This window comes from Chamaea fasciata, unplaced genomic scaffold, assembly GCF_029207755.1.
Source record: "Chamaea fasciata isolate MVZ Bird 193981 ecotype frontalis unplaced genomic scaffold, bChaFas1.0.hap1 SCAF_2, whole genome shotgun sequence".
Classification (NCBI taxonomy): domain Eukaryota; kingdom Metazoa; phylum Chordata; class Aves; order Passeriformes; family Sylviidae; genus Chamaea; species Chamaea fasciata.
In genome coordinates, this window is record NW_027094087.1 from 77,447,500 (window position 1) to 77,471,329 (window position 23,830).

Below are 23,830 nucleotides of genomic sequence, written 5' to 3' on the forward strand. Positions count from 1 at the left end.
ATAGTCTGCCAGTCTTTTATTGCATCCTAAATAAAAATGAACTCTTTTTTAAACTATGGATTGAAAAAGTAGAGCACAATTAAGTGGTTTTTCCACAGCCCCCTCCTGTAGAAGATGGTAAGAATGAGGGACTCATTTTTCAAACAGTTTTTTTTCCAGGCAGATATGTCCTTATTTATGTGCAGTGTAGTAATTAACTTAGTTCTTACTGAATTGAAAGTTCTAACTAAAGTATCTTGGGAGATACCGTGAACTGAGTGAAATCAGTGGTACTACTGACAAAAACAAATCCAGAACAAGATCACATCTAGGATTTAAGGCCTCTCAGTCTCCAACCTGGCCAGTAATGCTACTAAACCCCTAAATCAGTAGTCAGGCTGTGTAATTGCCATGGTGTGAGAACAGAGTGTCTGTCAGGAAGACATATGGAAGAGATTATCACACCATTTATGTAAAATTACACCATCTTGGATGACTTGAGCTCTCACACATGTACTCCTTTCTCACAGCTTCCCCTCATGACCATCTAGACTCCTGCTTGGAATTCTGAGTTTGCAACAGCCTTACAAATGTATATAGACTTGCCCAGTTCCAAGGGGCTTCATATTTAAACTTTACTAAATCTGTATTTCCATCCAGAGAGGATTAAAATATACTGAATCAAATGTCTGTAAAAAGGCCTTGGCCTCCTACACACATTTTCTTCCAGTTGTAGATGTCATTGTGCTACCTGCTGTACAAAACAAAACAGAAAGATGCTGTGGCCTACCAAGTAGTATTTGGAAGTGTTCCAAGGCAAATTACCAGACCAAGCTCTAACCAGTGCTTGCCCGACCATTAGAAAACTTAGTAAGCTGTGAAAGAATGCAGTTTTCTCTGCAGTTTTCTCTCTAGTACAGACTAAAACCATTTTTGCAGTCAGTGGGAATTAAGGTCTATCTAAATTTCTCTGTGGTTGTAGGTATCCTCACAGTGAATGAAAGATCTCTCTCTCTCTGCTTTTTCCTCCATTTAAGTGAGTGCCAAAAGTAGTGCTGAGCTTGAAGGGGAGTCAAACATTTATTTTATCCTGGCCACCCAGAGGGGGAAAAACATTGGTGTCTACAAATGAAGCAGCATTTGCTTGACCTTTCTGTAAATGAATTTTACTCAAAGGTTTGTTTTTTTTCTTTCCTTGTGAGGATATGTTTTGCCCCAAATCAGATAGTATTGTTCAAAAGTGCTTCCATACTAAACTTACTGAATAGCTTACAAATTTGTAGTTAACCAAAAGGGATCAGGGTGAAAAGTAGTAAATATCCTACAGGTTTTGGGTTGCTATGTATTTGGTACTTCAGTTTCACATGTCTTTGGCTTTTCCCTTTTTACAAGTAATTACCTCGGTCTCTAGTCAGACCAGACTCTACAGGTTGCTTTTGTGAGCCTTGTGCCATTTTTTATCAATAGATTTGCTTTTTTTATTGTTGTGAGAATCCCCTACTCTAACAAGTTACTGTGTCAAGGCATACAACCGAGTTCGTAGTCACCTGTGGCCAGTGCAGCTCATGGCAGCCTTTATTAGTTGGAGACATCTGTGTGACTTCTCAGACGGTGAACTCCAGGACAGCTGAACCAAACTTCTCTCTGAAAGATTCAAAGATGTAGTTGTGGGTGATGATGTTTCCTCTACCTCTACAGCAGCTTTCCAAGGGTAAGAAAAGGAACGGGGCAAGTGGCTACTTGTGAGGCAGCATGTTTTTATTTTCAGAATACTGAGCCTTTCTAGTGGTGCTGTCTGTGGTACAGCTGAAATCTCACAGCAAACAAATATTATAGTCACATGCAGGTAAGTGTAATAGCTATAGTTACATGGAGGTTCAGAGTATCAGCACACTTAATCTTGCCTTGCTGCCACTGGGTCTGCCCCTCATCTTTTCCTGTATGCACCCCGTAACAGTGGTCACTTAAGTGGTTTGCTTGGGTTGTTTGTTTGTTTGTTTGAGGGAGGGGTGTGCTTTGTTTGTTTGTTGGGTATTTTTAGGGGGGTGTACTTTTTTGAAAAACAAAACCAAAACCCCATCCCATTTTGCAGCCATCTGGGTGTTCTCTGCTACACAATGCAGAACCAATTGCATGGTTCTTGTCAGTGGTTACATTTTATTGTTGTATAAAATAAACAGGTCAAATGTTCTTGCCCATTTTAAATACTTGTAGAAATAAAATTTATTTTAAAATTAATGCATGTTAAAAACCTCAGTATAAAGTAATAGGGTTAGTCATGTTTAACCACACTGTCTGTACATAGCTACAAGATATATTTTTTCCTACTCTAGATCATATTCCATGTTTAGGGGGTATGATTTTGTGAACACTTAAGCATGTGGTCTGCCTCATACTAAAAAGAAGTCCTGAGGCCGCTATTGGCCTGGTTCCTTGTGAAAAGTTAGGCAAAAGCCTGCAGGATTGGGAGACATGTCAGAAAACAAGTAGTTGCTTTTCTTTGTGCAGATATTTTCATGCTCTTTTTCAACAGATTTTATCAGAGAAATAGAAATTGTTACAGTAGGAACTTCTGGTGTTTTGAGACAAATAGCAAGTCACTAATAACGGAACCAAGCCATTTTCACAAAGTTGCAAGTGCGCTGGCAGAAACTCATTTCTAAACAACCTGCAGATGAGTTGAAGCAGTGGTGTGTGTTTTACCTGCGTTCCACATTCTGGTACTCAGGGCAGTTCTCCCTGGCTTTGTCATTAAATAGCAGATTTAAGGTAAATGTTTGAAGTATAGGTTGACCGTATTTGAAGCATAAGGGTGATGAAAGTGATGCATTATGTCACTGTAACATATTGACATTATCAATTATGTGTTATTAAACAGCTTGGCTAACTGAATGATTTACCTTGTGTTTAACTGCCTCTTTCAATTAAAAGTAGCAAATGCTGTAGAACTGGGGCACAGTCATAGAAACCATATATTTTCTCCTGTTAACACCAGCACTGCTGACATGCAAGTGATGGGAGTGTTGGCATTTTGCTGCAGGCTCTAATGGGCTAGTTTAAATGGCCTAAAAAAAGTGATTAATGATTAGGAACAGGACTGTTACACAGTTTCACAGCTCTTTTCCTCAATGCATTTCCATTTATGTCAACCAGCGGCACACTTGGGAGGTGTTATTTCAAACGGGCATTTTTCTACTACCATTCGTTTCTATTTCTTAGGTCCCTTTGGTTGTCCAGATACAGCTAGTGTTTCCTTAAAGTTGTAAGCTTTAGTGATAAAGGGAGATATCCTCAGACTAGTGTGTCTGGTGACCAAAATCTAAAACTCTGGAACTCTACTGTCATTCCAAAATATCTTTGCCATCACTCTGCTTACTCTTGTTTGGTTTATTGTGTTGGAAATAATCTAAAGGTTCCTCTCGGGAGTAACTGGAGCACTTCATCAACCAGTACATGATTGTCCTCTGCTATTCACTTGATTTTTGCGGCAAGCAGTAATTTGTACATTAGTCCTGCTTGTTTGTAATGGGTAACTGTCCACCCCTAAGCCCTCCCTTTATTTACATGGATACACATCTACATATGTATTTGTTATGTGTATTTCTTTGGGAACTGAGATCACTAGACACTGCTGCAACACTCCCACCCCAAGTAATAATTAACACTTTAACCCCTCTCACCCCAAATAATAATTAGGTGCCATGAGTAGGAAAAACAAGTAGTTCCAAAAGAAAATTGAAAACAAGGTTGGAAAATCTAGCATCTCACTCTTTTTAATGAACCTTAGGAGAGTGAAGGTGTCTAGCAGACATAATGCATTCTCTTTGCTCTTTTAAGCTAAGGCAATATCAAACACTGGAGTAGAGGGGATTGAACCCTCAAGGGGAAGATACCTTGTACTTTTTGGAAGTTTATTTCACTATACTGAGATCTTAGAGCTTGTGGCTTAAAGTCAGCACTTGCTCTCAGGTATCATGTTGCAAGAGAATGAAATACATTTTCTTAGAACAGGACATTTGTGTAATATTTTAGTTGCTAGCATTTTTTTAGTGATCAAAGAATGAAGTTAAGTCTTAGCTGTGTACAAGTTCAACCAAGTTTTCTGAACAAGAAACTTAAAAAAAAGTTCATACAGTAATTTGGAGGGCAGAGGGGAAAGGGGGGATTTAAGTTTGGAGCGAAGTGGCGTTGACTCCAGCAGGTATACTACAGCCACTCTTTTGCAGAATAAAAATGATGCCAAACAGATTTGCAGTGTCTGTGGGAATAAGCACTGCTCAAAGGTGAGCACGTCAGTCACCAAGTTGGCTTGTCCTTGAATGTGATATTCAAGGTGGTATTGTAGCTCATCCTCCTTTTTTAATGCTATTTTTAGGAAACTAAGGCTGAGGCAGGCATGCTGAAGGCTCCATGTGTGTGTTTGTTCTCTGGCTTTGCAGTACCTTTGACTCAGCTGATGGACTTCAGCCAAGCATGTCAGAGAAGGAAGAATCCCAAAAGCATTATGGTCCAGCCTGTTTCCTGAATAAAATGTGTCCAGTTGGAGGAGGAAGCTGCAACCCTGTGTGGTAGGGACTGTGGTCAGAGGGTTTGGTTAAACTCCAGTTTTTTAAGATGGAAGAATGGCAGACTGGGGTGTGCAGCTGGGAATACCCCCAGGGCTGTAATGGTGTTTTACATGCTAAACAACTACAAACCCCATCTGAGGAAAAGCAGGCCTTGATAGTTCTGGTGCTGACACAGCTACTTGTTACTTCTGAGAGATTCTCTTCTTGTTTGTGCAGTACAGGGAGGGGGATTTATATGAGTTTTCTTGTCAGCATATGCACGGGCCAGAGTACGAATAATTTTTACTACAGGTGTGTAAAGCTGCTTCCCTTCTTCCTCCTTACTAGGACATATAACTTATCGGTAGCCACTTGAATGTCTTGGTTGGTTTTTCTATTTTTTTTAAATTTTTTTAAAAATTTATTTTGTTTTATTTTATTTTATTTTTGCACCGACATTTTCTCTTTGCAGAGCCTGCATTTCCAGTCCTCGGCTGGGTCAGGGAAACATCTGCTTTGCATAGTTTGCAAGTGTTACTTATTAACTCAGGCCCCCCAAATCCGGGCAGTGTGGTGCCTCTTCCCAGGCCAGGCTCAGCCTGCTACTTGTCTTTTGGAAGCATGTGTTGAAGTTCATTACACACATTTATTCTTCAGTTTTCTGCTTGGCTTGGATTGGCTTCTAAGATTCTGTTCTGAAACGATGATGTAAACTATATAATAAAAAATACATAGTTTTTTCCTTGCGCATCCGTGCAGCACTTTTACCCCTGTAGTTCATAGTAGTACTGCTTGTGGGCAGGTTTCAAAGGAATCTCATCTCCATATGGTTTTACCCGATAATCCTTTATCCACCATCTTCAGCTCTCATTCCGTTGCTTTCTTGCCTGTGGCTACGTTTCTATCTCTGCATCAATTAGCACAGTGATTTATACAACAAGCAAGCAGTTTAGAGGTAATGGTACACAATTAACATCTCATTCCACCATAAAGGGTATGCTAAATACCCCAGTCACTGCTTTCTCTGCCTGGAATTGAAATAAGTGTTTGTCCTAATTCATATGCTATCTGATGTGAAGTGGGCCCGCTTTGTACGGCACTACACCATTAATCTAATTATAGATAGCTGCAAATGAAGTGCTGTCTGAGCACAGAGACTGAAGAAAATAGCGCTTTTGTCATTTAGCATGACTCTGTGAAGCAAGATCGCACTTTACACGGCAGCATGGCAAAATGGGAATCTGAATAATATTGCTGCCTGTTGCATCCTTTCTAATTACAACAGCATTGTAAACACAACTGGGCGCTGATATAAATAGAGCTGTAGATACGCTGTCATGTGGGTTGTAGGAGAAAATCCTTAGTGTGCTGTTGTATTAAATGATGCATCCTGATTGACAGCTACCTTGAGACTGCGCTGATGGAGTCGTCAAAGCCTTGTGCGAGCGCCGGGGCTGCTCCGGCGGCGGCAGCTGCGGCCGCTGCGCTCCCCGCGCCTCGGCGCGCCCCGGCCGGGAGGACACGGCCGGCTCTCCGTCTGTCCGCTCTGCCCGCCCGGCCTCCGTCTGAAGCGCAGGGAAGCTATTTTTGTGCATGGCTTTAACCCTTGGTAGGTTTCTCTAGAGTGTTAATTATGTATCACACAAGGAATGGAAAGTGGGAAACGCGCCTGCATTACAAGTCTAATTAAGTTTCTGCTGCTAGAGTGTGTACTACATGGTGGTGAGGCTTCTCTCGGTTTTCTTTCCCTTTATGCTACTAGTTGCTGCTAGAGGCTCATGATTTTTGTGACTGTTTTGAGATTTTTGTCTTGCGGTTACTTTTTTCATCAGCTGTCTCTGTAGCTTGAGTATTTGCTCCTCCATCAGACTAAAAGTGCTGTTATTTTGTGCAGGTGTTAATGCCAATCCTCACCACCACCCTGTGGATGCAAATTAGTTCTAGAACTCGGAGTTTGGACAGAAAAGCCTCTGTGATTTGCAAAATGTCATTCATCTCGTTGTTCAGTAAGAAATCCCTGACTCTGAAAGAAGGTGGTGTCTGACACTGTCGAGTAGTATGGAATAAATACTAAGCAGGAATCATTTTCCTGCTTAGATGCTGTGGTGGAAATCTAAGCAAGGGTATGGTCGTGATGTTGACGTGTATAATGGTTAATAAAAAAAGGCAGCATGCTCATTGTGCGTGGAACTGGAACATTGCTTGGTATTGCTTCCACTGACTACAGAATAATATACTCCGTGTGAATTGATGACGTCAAACCACAGGTGACAACAGTGAAATGACTTGAGGCAGGATGTGGATTAGGAATGCTGAAGGGAAATTATGTGACCACAGTTAATACATATCACTAGTTCCAAACCCGAGACTGTGAGGCTAGTGAAAATAATGAAGACACACAGCAGACAATTTCTGTACTGAAATCTGAGCTACGTAAGATTTTCACCCTTCTGACCACAGGAATGACAGACATTTGAAAAACATGGTTGAGCATTTAGGTAAAGCATACTGAAAATCCACATCTGGTCAGCAGTCCAAACACTAACGTAAGTAACATATGGGTAGTGATTACTCTATAAAACCTCCAATGGAGTTTGAACATTTACAGCTTCTGGGGACATGAGTTTCAAGTGTACAGGGAAGATCATATTTAATAAACTAATGTGAAGTGTAACAGAGTGCAATTTTGAGCATTTTAGTGAAGATTTGTAATATTCTGATGTATACGGTAAGGGAACCATATCTTTGCAAATTACAGAGCTTGTTTTTAAGCACAGATGGGGCGAGATATGCCCTGGCCATCTTTTTTTTTTTGTTGTTGTTGCAATCAGTCTACTTGTCTACTGACTTGGGGGATCAGTAGGGAATGTACTGACAAAAAAAAATCCACGAGACCTAAGGTATAATTTTCACTGTATTTGCTTTCTTCTCCCCCACCCCCAGCCTGAATTGCTATTACTGCACCTTTTTTATATTCTTATTTTTGTCATGGAGATTTGGTTGTAAGAGGTGGTTTTGCATTACATAAACATCCAATTCATTTAGTGGGAGAGGTAGGACAGGATGCTGTTACCCTTGGAAAGCTATTAAGTAACATCACTTTTCCCTACTATATTTTTTGTGAGCTGACTGTGGACTCCAGTGGTCTGGTGGAAAAGAAACACCTGTTTTGTGCCATCAAAAGCTGTATGGGTCCTGTTGGTACTGCTTTGTTGACTTTACTTTGGCTGGCAGAATTGGGCTTTGAAACCCTGTGGAGTGGAGCAGTGGCTGGTGACAACTACTCATCAGCACAGATCTGATGGCTAGCAGATTTCCCTGCTCTCAGAGTCCACCTGCAATCTATTTATGACTCCAACAAATGTTTCTTCTGGTTTAGGCCAGTGGAAACCTCCTGTTCTCTATTTATAACCTAAACTTAACAGCCTTCCCCAATTTACGCCCCCTTCTTTCTCCCACCTCCTCCTTCTGAGCATAAAGGAAGAAAATCAGAACCTCATCCGCACTTGGTTAGAAGCATATCAAAACTTCTGCTTCCTATGTTCAGGCATTGTTCTCGCTAAATCAAAGGCATAGCAGCAGCGTTTGTCATGTAATGAAAATATGTGGTATTTTCTTAATTGTCTTTGTTGTGGCAGCACTGGTGGGCGTTGTTCGACTTGGTCTTCCAGAGAGTCCTGCAGCTCTCACAGAGCTGCAGGCGGCACTCGTGTTGGGTGAACAGCACCCTGCACCCCGCTCCACAACTCCTCTCCAGGGATAAGTAGCAGCATCACAAAGGGATATTTATGCAGGTATTTAGTGGGGTCCAGCCAGCAGCAGAAATACATCAAAGGTAATCTTGGAGAAGGAACCTTTCTTTGCGGCTTTGTCTTTTCATATTCTGAAAGGTCATTTGTGAACCAACTGTGCCAAAAAAGGCCTTTCCCCAGAAGTTTACTGTTGTTATTTTTTACTTTTTGATTACAGTAACTTGCTTATCCCCCAAACAGACTAAAGAACAATAAACAAATACAAAAGGAAAAGGAACAGCTCATCAATAACAAAGACCTGCATTTTAAAGCTTTGAGAGCACTGACTCTTACATCTCACTCCAAGCAAAGCAGGAGTCCTGCAGAGAAAGGAATCTAAAAGATATGAAAATTATAAAGATAGTAAAAACAACGTTTGGTAGAGATATTTTAGCTTGGTGTGGAGAGCTGAGCTTTAAAGTGCAGCATACTGAGGAATGTGTTTTTCCCCCACTGTTGAATGTTGTAAAGTGCATAGGGAATTCTGTATTTCAACCCCTGTGAAATACTGTAACCTAGATGAATGCAGAAGGTCTGGCTTTCCCTTCAAGTTTAAATTTTGAAATTGGGCAGCTCAGGAGTGTTAATGTGGCTTAAAAAACTAAATGGCATCTAAACCTAATCCTTTGAAATCATATCAAAATAGTCTCTTGCAAGAGGCAACAATACTGTCCCCAAATGTAACTTATTTCTGCATTCTTTCTTTTTTCTATTTTTTTTAAAATTTATTTTCAAACTCTGAGTACAAAGAAGACACCAACCATGGATACTGAAACTGTGCAATTTGTTGTAATTATATTCCCCCCCATAGATTTAATGAAGGACTTTAAAGTACAATTTATCTTGGATAAATAGTCCCTCTACACAGAATGTTTATTAGATTGACAGCAGAATACACTCTGCAAGCTTTTTTTCCTTGCCACTTATGACTCAGATGAATTTTAATAGGAGTAAAAAGCTTTTATTTGCACAGTAATTTCACTTAAGGATCATATCCTTCAGAAACTGGCAGACACTTGTACGTCTTGATTGCAAAACAGACACTCAAGAGTAAAGAAACACGCACAAGATGTTATTATTTGACTTGTCACACTGCTGCAGTTCTATTTGCAGCTCATGTCACCAATTCTCCTATAGGCACCGCGTGCCCTGTCCCTGCACACGGGAGCGTGTGTCCGTGCCTGCTGGCACACGTGCACCTCGCTCCTGGAAAGGGAACCGCGATGGGCACAGCACGCTGGCTTCAGCTGGGAAAGAGCTGCCTGGGTTCTGGGGGGGAAATCGTGAGTGCCACAGCCTGAATTGCCATGATGATGCCTGCGGGAGGCTTGGAGTTAAAGCTGCTTTCTGCATACAAAATGGTGCTGGTTTCGCCGTGCCACGGCAATTATGACCGAGGCACATGGCTGGGAACGGGTCCTCAAATCTTTGGGTGCCACTTAGAGCCTCAGGGAACATCGCTGGGGTGTTTTGTTACTGGGGTGTGGTGGAAGGATCGGTTCATGTAACCATTTGCCTCTATTTCTGGTTAGAAGCGGGTGTTTCTGAGTGAATGGCTGCACTGTTCATCTCACAAAATATTGTGTGTCCACACACCGTTTGTGGAGGATGATAATCCTCTGTTATGTTGTTTTAATTCGGCTTCGAAAGGTACGTTTTAAAGATGTCACTGCAGAGTTAATCACCTTTTGCATGTATTTCTAAATAACTTGTTCTGCTTCCTACAGAAGCAGAAGGTAGAGTCCCCCATTACCTTCACCATAAGGAGATCGGATTTTTTCTGTCCGTGTAAAAATGAAAAGTAAAGACATTTTATTGTTAATAAAACAATAGCTAATTGTTTTGGAGGAAAACATACTGTTCCAAGCAAGGTGTTGAACTTTACATCAGCAAAATACGCATTTGAATTGTAAATGCCGTCCGCCGGATGCTTGTTATTAAAACCTTTGTTTAAATTATTGATGAAGTGCGGTGCTGGCCTTGGCTCGGTGTGCCCCGGCGAGGCGGGAGTGTCACACAGAGACCTGCTGCCATCTACTGGCTCCGTGCGCTCCCTCCCGGGTGCCGGCCGGCCGTCTGTCCGTCCGGCCGTCTGTCGGAGGGCAGGGAGCTCGCCAAGTGATGGCAAGTTTTTAAAAATTAAAAAGCCCTGGGCCCGAAATGTTTAGGCAACATTTGTACGCCTTCAGAAAGGTTTCTCTTAAAGGGATGCTCTCTCATCTGATGGTCATCATATTCCCCTCTGGTTTTAATTGTTATAAAACATATTAGAGAAAACAAAACTTTCTCCAGAGAGGGGACGGCTGCTGAATGGGTTTTATTGCAGATAAAGCATATTCAATACAACAACGTTTGACTGTTCTGCTTCTGCATGAAAAATCAGGATTGAAATTGAATTAACAGGTTTTAATTGCAAAATCCGAGCAAATTACTAACTTCAAACATTAAATACGTGGTAAAAAGAAATGTTTAAAAGGTAAACGCAATGTTTAAGATCAGTCATGTCATTGAAAGTCTGGCAGACTTTCCTAAAAGGTCAGTTTCCAATTCATCACTGCATTGGAAAAAATCCCTGAATATTCCTTATCCAGCAAAGATAATGTGCAGCAAGCATAAGGGCATTTTTGTTTTGATATTTGCATCTTCCCTCTCTACCCTCAATTTTAAAATAAGTTTGACATCTCTTTACTTGTTTCTTTGGTTTTATGTGCACTTTGCTGCAGACTGGGGTTGCATATTTTTCTTTCTACATCCTGAAAACGAAACTCTGAATAAAGATTTCAAAAAGTGTTTTTTAGACACTCCTGTGAAGAACATCTAACAGATGTATTACATAAAAACATGCCACAAAATAATGCCGGTTATTGACTGGAATTCACCAAGGTACAGTTTTCTAAACCAGTCCTCTTCCTATTCTTTAGTACAAATTGCAAATACTGACGAAGGTTGCTGCGGAGCTGAGCAAGTACATGCCAGAGAAAGCAGCAGAGGACACCTCCAGCATTTTGAGATCTCCCATGCCTGGAACAGTGGTGGCAGTTTCTGTCAAGCCTGGCGACATGGTAAGAAATGTGATCTGTATATCTGCATTTTCATTATATATCCCACAGAAATTTTGCCTTGGTGCAACTGAAACTACAGGTTTGATGGGGTTTTTTTTTGTTGTTGTTGTTGTCTTGGTTTTGTTTCTTTCTGTTTTTTAAAATCACCTGTAGAATAAAGTGTGCTGGTTTTAGTTTTAATTATAAAAACTTGTAAGGAAAACCAATTCAAATTAAACTGGCTTTAAAAGGAAATTTTTCAGCCTAGTACAAGTCCACAGAAGAAACTCAAAGAGATAGCTTGGTTTTGTATGCCAAAAACCTTGTTGGCAGGACAGGTACAAGGGAGAAAATTGTGAGTAAAGTCACATAAGTGTGTGTCTGTCTATCTATCTATCTATCTATCTATCTATCTATCTATCTATCTATCTATCTGCTGTTCATTCTAGCTAGAGGGAATTGTTGATTTTCTGCCCTGAAGTAATGAAAATACTACTAGAAAAAAAAAAAGGGACACAGGACAGATATTTAACTTCACTCTTTTTTCTTTCTTTTTTTTTAAAAAAAGCCCTATGTTATCATTTTGCAGGGCACATGAGTTGGGAATTCTATGCTGGGAATTTCCAGGCTCATGTGATAGTCTTCTTGTCTTGCAGAAGGAATAAACTTGCCATACAGAAGGGCAAGGGATTATGCTGATATGGGGATTTCCAGTGCTCCTTACCTCACTCTGAGTTGGAAACAAATTTTTGTTTTAGAGTTGTGTATAAACACTGACTTGAACTCAGCTTTATATGAAATTCTACCACATTGTATCGTATGTGATTTCTAAGGTTGAGGCACTTATCTCTCATAACCATTGAAAACAAGGGAGTGATTGCAGATGCAGGAGTATTTGAATCAGATCATATTAATGTTAAAGTACTGTTGTCAGTTAAAGGATTCCATAAACATGTATGTAGTTTCAGTCACAAGGTTCATAATTCATGGCAATGAAACCTAGATTTTCTTGAAAGATTATTAAAAAATGGGATCAAGATCTGAAATTCAAAATCAGCATTGCACTTATTAGGTGGCAGTCATCGATCACACTGGCAAAGTGGTATATTTGCTTACATTTTGCTATGATACCACCTTTGGTTCTAAAATATATGGTTGTTTCTGTCTGTGTACAGTGAAAACAGAGTCATCTCATTAATAGAAAAGATCTGTAGGTGCCAGTGTTTGTAGTAATGAAATAAAGACATTTCAGAGGGAACAGATCTAAGTTAAGCTGATAAGAAATTAAAAACTTTTCTAGCTTTTACACTTATCTTTCTTGTTTATGATCTATACATGCACACACATAGTTTGAGACTTTAAAACAAAAGAACAGTATTCAATTAAAATTATTCTTTATGCCATGATATGGACAGAGGAATCTGCTTTCTTTGTCTAAGGCAATACAAGTGACTGAATGAGGGAGATCATAGGCAAATACTTTTCTTTTTGTGAAGAATTAATGGAAACATTTTTAAGTCAAGGATTTTGAGACTTTAAATATTTGTTTAGTTTTTATTTTTGAGAAGTTAATTCTAAATGTTACCAGCTTTCTTGCCCTGAAGAATAGTTCTTGTTGTCTGTAAGGAGTACAATCAGTGGTGAAGGAGGCCAGAGCCTAAGGGATTTTAAGTAAATAAATAAAGGAACCTCCCTCCACAAATCTACAAGTGGTGCTGTGCATCAGAGCACAAGTTGTTAAATAATGTGTGTGAGATTTTTTTTTCTCTTCTCCTCTCCTGCAGCTCTTTTCTGGAGGCACTGAGTGGCAGAGCATTTCAACAGCATAATCTATGTTCTGCTGACCTGAGCTTGTCATTGCTAATTGTGTGGCTTTAATTGCAAAAAACACATTTGCGTTATTGAAAAGGATTTAACTTAAATCCTTCCTTTTCAGGACTAGTGTCAAAACGTTAAAAAAACCCCCGAGCCAGCGAGCGAATGAGGGTAACATCAGCTCTCGGCACTGAATAAGCAGTGGGATGGTGGGATTCAGATTACGCGTCTTGGCTGTCTGTCAGAAACCAGCTCACCCACTACAGCTGCTGAAGGCATGATGGGCAGGGAACTGTAGCTCCTTGATAAATACAGCTCTTTTTGTTGCACTGCTTGGGAAAAGTCTAATTTCTTTAGTGCGCTGGAGAAATGGGAATTTAAGTAGCTCCTGTTCTGTGCGCTTGCCACTGCTTTCGGCAGCTCAAATTTGCACGGTGCGTGAAAACAGCACAGCTGAAAAACGGGAGAACGTGAGGTCGTTGTCCCTCCTTCCCCTCAGGTGTTGCTGCTGCTAGCAATAACGCTGACAGGTTATAGCGTGTGCTACAGTGTTGGTGCAGCAGAGTCGCCGTGCTCACAGAGACACTCTCAGAGCCGTCAGTAGCACGGGGAGCTGAGCTGTCATCCCCCTCCCTCAGGTATAACTTTACACCAGGCCTGGAGAGGGTCATCTTTGTCTGACTGGCCGAGCTTGCAAACCCGTGTTTATTGCCTACGGTTCAGCTCCGGGGCATCGCGCCCGGTCAGGTAAAGCACATGGCGTTTGTTAGTCCCTCTCCATGTTTCCGTAGCCAAATGAGAGGGCAGCGCTGATCTCTGGGTTAGTTTCCCCCACTCGATGTGTCACTGTTTTTACTTGAAATTGAATTTTTTGCCATAGTGGTCCCTCTCGGCTGCTGTTGCTGAGAAATACTTTGGTCTGATGAAGCCTGATAGAAGATTATGTGAGCATCCTCTATCCAGCTGGTCTGATAAGCAGTTTTCGATTAATTTTTTGCCAAAAGATATTGCATATGCAGGGAATTTATTTTCTTTTGTCTGTAACATGATCTGTAGATTTTAGTAACACAGTAGGGAAGTGCTGTTTGTCATTTACGGAGAAGCAGAACTTGTGATGCTGCCAATTTCTTTAGGTTTTTAGTTACTTTCTACTTTCTTTATTTCCCTTCATGTGATCGGAAGACTGTAATTAGTTGTCACTCAGTTATTCCTGGAAGCACAATGAAGGCATTCAGAAGCAGAAAGCAACATAAACAATGAAACAGAAATCCGACTGACTAGAAAGAAGGTTAATATTATTTAGGGAAAGAAGATTTAAATTTAGATTATATTCCTCATGATAACACAGTCCCATTAATATAGGAAAGATATCCCTTATTGGAGAATGAGGGTGTTTGTGTATTTGTTTTCTAAGTAGTTGTTAATGATCGCGTGCATTAGGATGAAATTTGGTTTTGAGAGAACTATTTTTTGGTTCCTCATGTTGCCACGGGCCAGAGAAACCACTGGACTTCAAGGCAAGTAATTCACTCAGTTTTTGCTGACCCTGGTGGCAGTACCAGCCAGCCCTGGTTAGCACACAGCAGGATTTTTATGCCAGTGTGGAGATGGCACTGCACGTGGTTCTAATCTCACCACAGCGACCACAAAGACAGCACCATAAAAACTACTAAAGCTGCACGAATTCCTTTATTTACTCAGAGGGCAGGACATGGGTGGGCACTTGAAAATACTTCTTTGTGTTGAGTTGTTTGGCTTGGTTTCTGTGCATGTAGGATTCTGTGCACTGGAAGTGCAGGAGTGGGGAAAGATCTAGATCCTAATGGTTGCACAGGTCAAGAAAGCAATGCTGTTGTTCCTAAAGCAAACCCACCCAAAGTATCCCCACTACTGATTCCAAGTTTAGTAGTCTGAACTGTCCACAGCAACAAAGAAAGATCTTATCTGTCCTGATTGCCTTGCAGCCTTTGCTACATTTTCACCTATGAACCTATTTTTTGCTTTTTCAGTTTTCTGTCTGTCAGGAAGGCAAAGGTGTTTTTCTTATAGCTGTATATTTCTGTTGGTTGTTTTTCCTTTTCAGTAACATTAGCCAGGACAGGTGTCATTACTAAGCTAAGCATTGGTCACTAAGCTAATACCTAATACCTGGCAGCCTAAATCACTTTAATGATTCCCCCCACACTTAGATGTGTAAGAGGAAAGGAAATGTGTAAGACTCAGTGTTACTGAGTCTTTTAAGACTGCAGCCTAAAGAAGAGGACAATTAATTATTTTTACCGAAGTTTCTAAGTTTCCTCCCTTTCCAGCAGATTAAGATTACTCCAGGTTTATGGAAGTTTTCACCATTCAAGCCATTTTTAAAATATACTTTTCTCATACAAAAATGCATTATGATTTCAGATTGATGCTAGTGTAGCCATGGGCATTAATACTGCATGGGATAAATTTTTTCCTACCAAAATGTCAGCTGTTAAATGTAGATGCTAATTGCCTCAGTAATTTCAAAATTGGGTAACTTAAAGGCTGCTTTTTTAGTTGTATAACTTACAAAAGACATTGCTGTGTTTCCACCTTTTCAAAGTAATTAAAGAAAAAAGTTTTAAACTGCATTTCTCTTTCAGTTCAGCTGCATGCATTTTATTTCAATTTCTCTTGTTATTCTTTAGAAGAATAGTTTTTTTAAGAAAATCTTTATTCATGATTTTCCATCTCACAAGCCTTGGGAAGTTTTTGCTATGGGAAAAGATGTTTTGTTTGACCTCTACTGCTGAAATGCTCAGTAGTAAAAACCAAAACAAAAGAGCTTTCTAAATTCTGTTTGTCACTACTTCATTCTTGTGAAAGAAATGGTGAAGTTTTAACCTTACCTGTTGCCATCAGGCAGTAGTGTGTTGTTTAAACTTGTATTTGCCACTCAGACCTCAAAATCTTAAAAAAAAAAAAATCCCTTTTTTAATCTTATACTAATTGGAATTTGTAGCAGAGAAACGACATCCAGGTTAAAACAGTAAAAATTTATTTGCTTAATTTTCACATTCTATTTGGCTAAATATGGTACCAATAATTTAGTAAGATATTATTTAATTAAAATACTACTTTTCTCTTGTGTATGGACATTTTTTTCTTTTGTTGTCTTTCCTTTTTCTTTCCCTTTCCCTCCTTTCCTTGCTCCTGTTCTTCAGAGAAAATATAAACTCCACTTGTCAGTTGAAGGGAATTTGCAGACTTGACAAAATATGGTCACAAACCTTACATAGTTTTTGTGATTCTTTGTATTTGACAATTTTCGTGGGGTTTATCTTTTGGGGGAAAAAAATCCTGTTGGTAAACAGGAAATGAAAACTTTTTCACGGTTGTATAATTTCCAGAGTAGAAGTATTGAAATATTTCGTCATTTTTATTTCCTGGGGCCACAAGTAATAATTCTGGTTACATTGAAAAAAAATTAACTATAATAATAGTTCATAATGTACTGATGTATTTTTTTAATATTTTACTTGAAAAAAAAATTACTACTTATTTTATGCAATTGCACAGTCTGAGATTCATGTTTGAGTACACTGTAATTAAGAACAAAATCCTATTATGACAAGTTAGAAATAGTCAATATTATTAAGGTTTCCTTCTAGGGGAAAAAAATGTTGCCAATCCTTTGAGATGAATTCACTCAGTTTTTTTATTATTATTTTGGTGTGCTTTGCCTTTTCAAGTAATGAACAACTTTTTAGCTGTTACTAAAAAACTTAATTGATACAGATTGGGCTGAGTTAGCAAAAGAATAGAATAGCCCCAGAACTGCTCCGCCTGCATATCACTTCCCCAGCACCCTGGGATGGCAGAGGCAGTTGGGGCAGTGTGTTTTGGATAAGTGGGAGTGCAATGACCAGTGCTGATTGCTGTCAGGGGGACATCAGTGACCTTTAGTCAGAGGTCAGAAGATGTGGGATGTGCTATGTTGAGATTCATTCGTTAAAGGAGTGTGGCAAAAAAAGTTTAGTAATGATTTGTCAAGTACTATTAATTGCTGCTAATTATATTTGCAGTTCTGTAGCTCTGGTTTCAAAGTTAATTTGGAAAGAAGAGAAAACTTGCACTAATTATTTTACATGGTAATGGACAATGCCAAGGAATTGCAATTGTTGCTCATCCAATTCCTCTTGGTTTGTTTTCTTGTTGGATGCTGGCTGCCAGATTGCCAGCAAGCCAGAGAGAAAAAAATCTGGGAAGGGAATGATAATAGCATGGACTAAGTTTAAACAACAAATAAACAAACAAAATTCCCAGTATCTTCATAAATAGTGAATACATACTTAATTCATGGCTCAGTGATTGTGCACAAGCATAAACAAGATGCACGTTTGCAATTATTTTGCAGAAGGCTGCAAGAAAGGATAACTCTCTTTCATATGGCACTATCTTGCATTGTCTCTTTTCACTTTAAAAGGCTCAACAGGGACTTAAGCTGCGGTATGGTGGAAATTCTGAGTGATGTTTAGTGGTGTCTTCCCAAAGATGGGGAAGGAGATACCAATAAAATACAACTCTTACTTCACTTTTAACCAAATCCAAGCTCATATTTGCTGAGGGCTGTCATTGTTTTTTTCCACCTCAGCTCCAAGAGCCTTAAAAATGTTACGCATCAGAGCACCTGTGTTCTAAATATAATGGTCTTAAAAATGTAATTGAGGGATTTTCACTTTTGTAGGCAAATCAGCAGGGTTGATATTGATCCGTCTTTTTAGGGAGCCACAGTGCACCAGAAGGTGATACTGTAGAGGGCCCCGTAAACCCTCGGAGCCTTCTGTCTAATTTGGCAGAAAAACACAGAATGTCGGACAACAAAAGAACGATCCGATTCCGTAAGAAACCTTCATCCCTCCCACCTCCTTTTCACAAGATTAAAAAAAAGAGACTTAATTTTTTCAGCTGCACACAATGATTTGGTGCTCACTCTTGCATTGAAACAGTTGCTGTCAAAACAGGCAGGAAACAGTTTTCTTTTAATTGCTGAAATCATTCGGAAGTGCTTCATGCACGGCTTCTATACAGCAGATGCTGTGCATTAATTGGCCTGTGTAGGGCTGACCCAGGGTTCCTTGCAGCGGGCCCAATTTTAGGCAGAGGGTTTAAATAGCTTATTTCTTATTTTGTATAACCTGGCGCACATTATGAGCGCGCCTGCACGTGGGGTATTTCATGGTCTGCAGTTTCTAATGTCATGTGGGTTTCAAAACCTGTGCTTCTCTGGTAATGTACTAGCAGCAGGTAAGCTCTAAATACCATCCATCAGGAGCTAATTTTTTATCCAGATACTCCAATGACTGATGAACCTGTCTTTTGTATGAATGTTCAGCACAGGAGAAAGCCATATGCCCCTGGCACTGGTTCCTATGCATTCTTTACAGTTTGTAGGGAGGAGTTAAGGAAAAAACCAAACCCTTACATTTACATGTCTTTCATTTATTTAGCAGTTAGCACTTTCTAAAATAGCTCTATTTTTTTTTTTTTTAACAGTGAAAGGAGATTTAGGTCTTTTAAACCAATCTGACTACCACTACTCATTTTCTTTATCAGGAATATTACTGCACACCCTTAATAGGGAACCTTGTTTTGCTACTCCCCGTCTGTTCAAAACAGACCTTAGCCCATTAGAAGGTCCTCCCTTGTGTGGGAAGACCACAGCTGTTACTGTAAATCTCATCCAGTAACTGTATCACCCCCATTTTGTGGCTCTGAAGGATGAAATTGAGAAATGGAATACTGTGCAGTCATCCTTTACATCTCCAATTTTAGGCCTTTGCACATCATTTTCATGCTTTTATTCCAAATCAAACAACATTAGTGAGCAACACCACTCTGTGCTAAATGCCTGGTGTCTAAGCAGCACCTACAATCTTTGTTTTTGGAAGATTTAGGATTGGGAGGCAAGTTGAGGTTTTGTTGATGGTGTTTTTTTTTAATTTTTAGGTTTTTTATTCACTCTTTTCTCTCCCTTCTTCCCGATCACCAAATCTTTCCCAGTCCCCAGAGTTTGTCGGAAGCAGAAATCCAGATGGTAGTGAGGTGCCTAAGATGGAGGATGCCTTGTTACGCCTCCACAGAGGAAGTGGGAGCTCAGCATGGCTTACAAACACAACTTTAAAAAGGCTTCTGTTTCTTTAAATCCTTCTGAATAAAGTGGATCTAACTTCTTGTGAAGGATATTGGGGGCTTTAATCAGAAATAAGAAGTGGTTTAAATCATTAGCACAACAAAGCAAACTATAAGCTTGAAGATAAAAGTCTCAGGGGAAAGAGTCCTCTGAAAATAAATGGGACTTGATAGATTTCCATATCATTTATAACTTCCCTTAATTACACTTGGAAGACTTGCCAGTAAAACTGGAAAATTGGCAGCCTATATCCATTATAGTAATTTTGCCGACCATGGCAAGCAGCTGGCTTTACTGGATTTTATTTCCCATCACTCACAATTAATCATCAGCTGGAGATGTCTGAAAGTCCTCAAAACGTAGCAATACTGTGTGACATTCAGGCCTCCTTAAAATGCTGAAATCTGCTGAGTAAATGGGCCGAGTTCCCCTTCCAGCGAACTCATTTTGGTGCGAGGCAGGCTGCCGGTTAATGAGTGCCACTTCGATAATCGGATGCGAATGTGAACCCTGACCTCATGTCAAAGGAGAGGACGCAGCAAGCTGGATAAAAGATCGGTGATTCAGATCTGCAAACTTTACACCAATTAGACAGAGAGCGGGGAAATACATCAGCGCCCATTGGGTTTATCAGAAAGACTTGTGGGGCTTGTGACCATTTTGTAAGCCTAACATGGGAGACGTCCTGTCACAATCAGTAAGTCTCCATCCGATGACGCACAAAAGTCTGCAGAAAGTGTACCATATTCACAAAGATCCCGTGGTAGCAATGCCCTCGGGTGTGCGCCGTCTTTTCGTGCTCCTGAGCTTTAAAGAGCCCTGTCTCTGAGTGCAGAGAGTCTTTGTGGTCCTCGTGTAGGTGCAGTGAGAGCAGGTCGGCGTTGCTGCTTCTCAGCATTCTGCTTCCACCCTGTGGTGTGAGGTACTTGGTTGGGAAATGACTGGAGACAGTTCCCTGTCCTATGTGTCACCTTTAGGCCAGCGGAGAGAGCAACCACCGTGCAGTCCCTGAGTTACTCAAACAGCACCGCTGACTGTTCCCGAATTCACATTACAATTGTTAGCAGCATCAAGATGTGAAGTACCCTCCACTTCAATGATCTTTTTTTTTTTTTTTCTCTTTTCTGTTTCTTTTTCCTTTTCACTCTATGGAGAACAAAACTGAACTTCTACTTTGAACTGCACCATGCAGAAATAAACTGCTGAAATACAGACTGCAGGTCTAGCAGTTAATCACTCATTTATTTTGATTTACCAAGCAATGTAAAGGTCGATTTGTCTGTAGTGTAACTCTGTGAAAAAAATACCTGAGATAAATTTCTTTTAAGAAAATGAGCCCTTTTACTTTACTTGGTTCAAATAAATGAGATTTTTTTTTGTTTGATTTTAGTTGCCTGTTTTGATAGATTTGGGTCATCACTGAGACCTCTCTAAATGGAAATGTAAAGATGGTGGTTTTCACTGGTTTACCATCCACTGAAAGAAATAAATTATGCAATGAAAATACAGCATTAAAAATGGCCCAGATAAATCCTAAATAAGTTAGACAGCAAGAACTTGTACACATCTCTGCGGTTTTCATTAGCAGGCTAAATAACAGACAAAAGGATATGTGCAATTATAGAATGAAAGAAATCGGACAATGCCCAAAAGACTGAAAAAGAGGAAAGAGAGATACAAGTGCCTAATTTTAGGATTTGTCGCTTTTCAACACAATGAGTGGAGCTGTAAAGGTTTAACATAAGAACAGTAATTAAACTTCTGTGCTTAAGTGACACTTGCGCCAAGATAATTTTCAACAAATTACACATCATCAGAAGTACAGACACGGCATTTTCACACGTGGTACCTGCTGAAAGTGCCTCCTTCCTTTCAAATCAGTAAGACTAGATGTTAACTGGATACTTTGACTATGAATTTTGTGGGTTGAGGGGCTTATTTTCTTCCCAGACACTGCGTCCTTTGTCATCAACCCAGAAGGCATTGTATAAAACACAAAAACTTTATTTTTGAGAAAGAGGGGAAACTGAGAAGAAATTCAGATTAAGAAATATTTCCATCCCACAATCACTAAAACTTCTGCCATTTTAGCACCATACTTGAGATCTACTGAGACAGTTCTGTACTTTTCCTGTAGATGTGTTTCCAGAACTCTGTTTAGATAGTTGCTGACTGGTTCATTTGCACACCATCCTCCCAATGAAGCCATGTTACAGTTAAATGTAACTGCTCAAGGAGAGAGTTTCTTGTGGCCTTGTAATTAAGCCACTGAATTCAGATCTGTTGTCCTTAGGATCTCAATCTTCAGCAACCTCTAGAGGCCTGTGTTCTTGACCCTCTGATAGCAGAGTTTAACCAGAGGGTGGCAAAATTGTTTCTGAAATGCATATTTTAATAACAGCATTATTAAAAAAACCCTCTTCCAACAAACTTTTTTTCCCATTTTTTTTCCTTCTCTTTGAATCCAAAGTAGACATTCATTGCTTCCTCATAACCTCAGAAACGTTTGGAAAGTTCAGAGCAGATGGAAGAAAAGTAATGAGGTAGGAAAAAGGAGAGGAGAAGAATAAAGGAAAGGAAGAGTGAGCTGCTGGGACAAGGCTATGGGCAGAGCAGCAGGTGTGAAAGGAAGGAGACAAAAGACAGGGAAAGGGAATAGAGGGGAAATAACTGGGGACAAAGAACAAGTCTTTGATACTATTCACCAAATTGGACACCTGCTAATGACTTAACTGCTTGCCTGAAGCTCAGGATGGAATTTCTGCAGGGTGTTGGGTTTTGGTTATTCTCTGTATCCAGTTAGTACACCATATTCCCATAGCAAATGCTTTCCATATTTACCCTCCAACACCTCTCATACTGTTGTTGCCAGCCTGTTGGGGAAAGGGTGCGTAAGCACCTTTTAATGTAATGGTTTTTGTTTTGCTTTGCTCAGAATCCATAGGCAGATATCAGTGCTTTTCAGTCAGCTAGTGAAAAAATAGCTGTACTTACATTTTGGGAATGTTCTTCATGCAATGTACATTTGATCTCTGACTTCACATCTGCCTGTTAGTATATTCCTCCAAAGTGGTACACACTTGTCTTTAAATATGTATTATTCATTTTACATATAATTAGAGAAATATATCTATGTGTATACATGTGTGTATATAAATAAACATTTTGTTGGCACTGGCACATATAACAGTGCATAAACCAGATTTCTGCAGGTTTCAGATTACTCTGTTTAATGAAACTTGGACATCAGAGTGAAAGCATCCCAAACTTGCTGGGATAATGAGGGAATAGCAGATTCCATCTGCTAAAGAGCCCGATGAAAAGACTTGCACTCGGAACCAGGCATCCCATAGGAGTGCACAGGTCCTAAATCCTGGCATGTGGATCCTGGCACCCTTCCTCTCTGGCATGCATCATCTTTGTGGAATGACCAGCTGATCGCTGGGTTACACTGGTAAATTCCAATTCCCATTTTGCCTCTCGTGTTTAGGCAGCCTCCACAACCACTGTCAAGCCTGGAGTCGCAGTTTCCTCTGCACAAGGTGGTCCTAGACATTGGAGGGAGGATCTGACTGGGAGGCACAGGGAGCCCGGCAGAGCAGCCCAGTGGGTTCCTGGTGACCTTGAGCTTGCACATGTCTGTTAGCAGGACACAAACCAACAGAAAGATGAAGCCTCAGTGTTTCCTTTTAAGAGCTCTGAGCTGTGGTGAAAGTGACGCATTTGTCTCCCCTGTGGATGAGAGCTGGTGGCTCCTCATGGATGTGCTCCTTTCTGTCAGTCCAAAGTCATCAGCCACCATCAGAGGCTGCCATGTGCAGAGGGGTGACATTCTCCTCAGCATCAGCCCACTGGGTATTGCTGGACCTTCCAGCCCAAGCTCCCCCAGACACCTGCCGAGGAACTTTTGGCTTCTGAATCAGTAGGAGTTTCTGTGGGCCCTGCGCCAGCAAAGTAAAGCAGAAGTTCCCTGGCCAAAAATGCATGAATTAAATTTTGCTCTGCATTTAATTGATGTTGAACTATGGTGGTGTGAACTGTGGAATGTGAACTGTGGAAGCTGGAGCTGAATGGATGGGATGCGAGAGGAACCTTTCAGGTTTGCCTGGGGTGATAGTTTTAAGCTGGTGATTTTTTTTCCCCCTATTTTGCTGCCAGTTTTGTGATTGTCATTTGTGTTATGACTGTGTAACTGGCTGAGTTGACTTGTGTCATGAAAGTCTTTATAACGTTTAACAAAATAATCCTTTTATTTTCCATAAGAATCATCACACTTAGAACATTTCAAATCCTTTATCCTCATTTTGTACTGCTTGAATTTCACCAGGTTTCGGAAGGTCAAGAGATTTGTGTAATTGAAGCAATGAAAATGCAGAACAGTATGATTGCTGCTAAAACAGGCAAGGTAAGCCACCTTAGGTCACTTAAAACCATATGCAACTTGTCAAACAGGATAGAATTTAAAAAGGAAAAAAGGAGGATTCTGGTTGTTAAGGAATTAAG

General features: G+C 40.2%; 1 protein-coding gene across 2 annotated transcripts in view; it reads left to right on the forward strand.

The window, feature by feature from the left end:
- The window catches only part of PCCA (propionyl-CoA carboxylase subunit alpha), a 302,552-nt gene that overhangs the window by 275,169 nt on the left and 3,553 nt on the right, over positions 1–23,830 (forward strand). For both annotated transcript variants that reach the window (XM_066176406.1, XM_066176405.1), the window contains exons 22-23: positions 11,239–11,379; positions 23,655–23,732. In XM_066176406.1, coding sequence (XP_066032503.1) covers positions 11,239–11,379; positions 23,655–23,732 — 219 coding nt within the window. The remainder of the gene's footprint in view (positions 1–11,238; positions 11,380–23,654; positions 23,733–23,830) is intronic.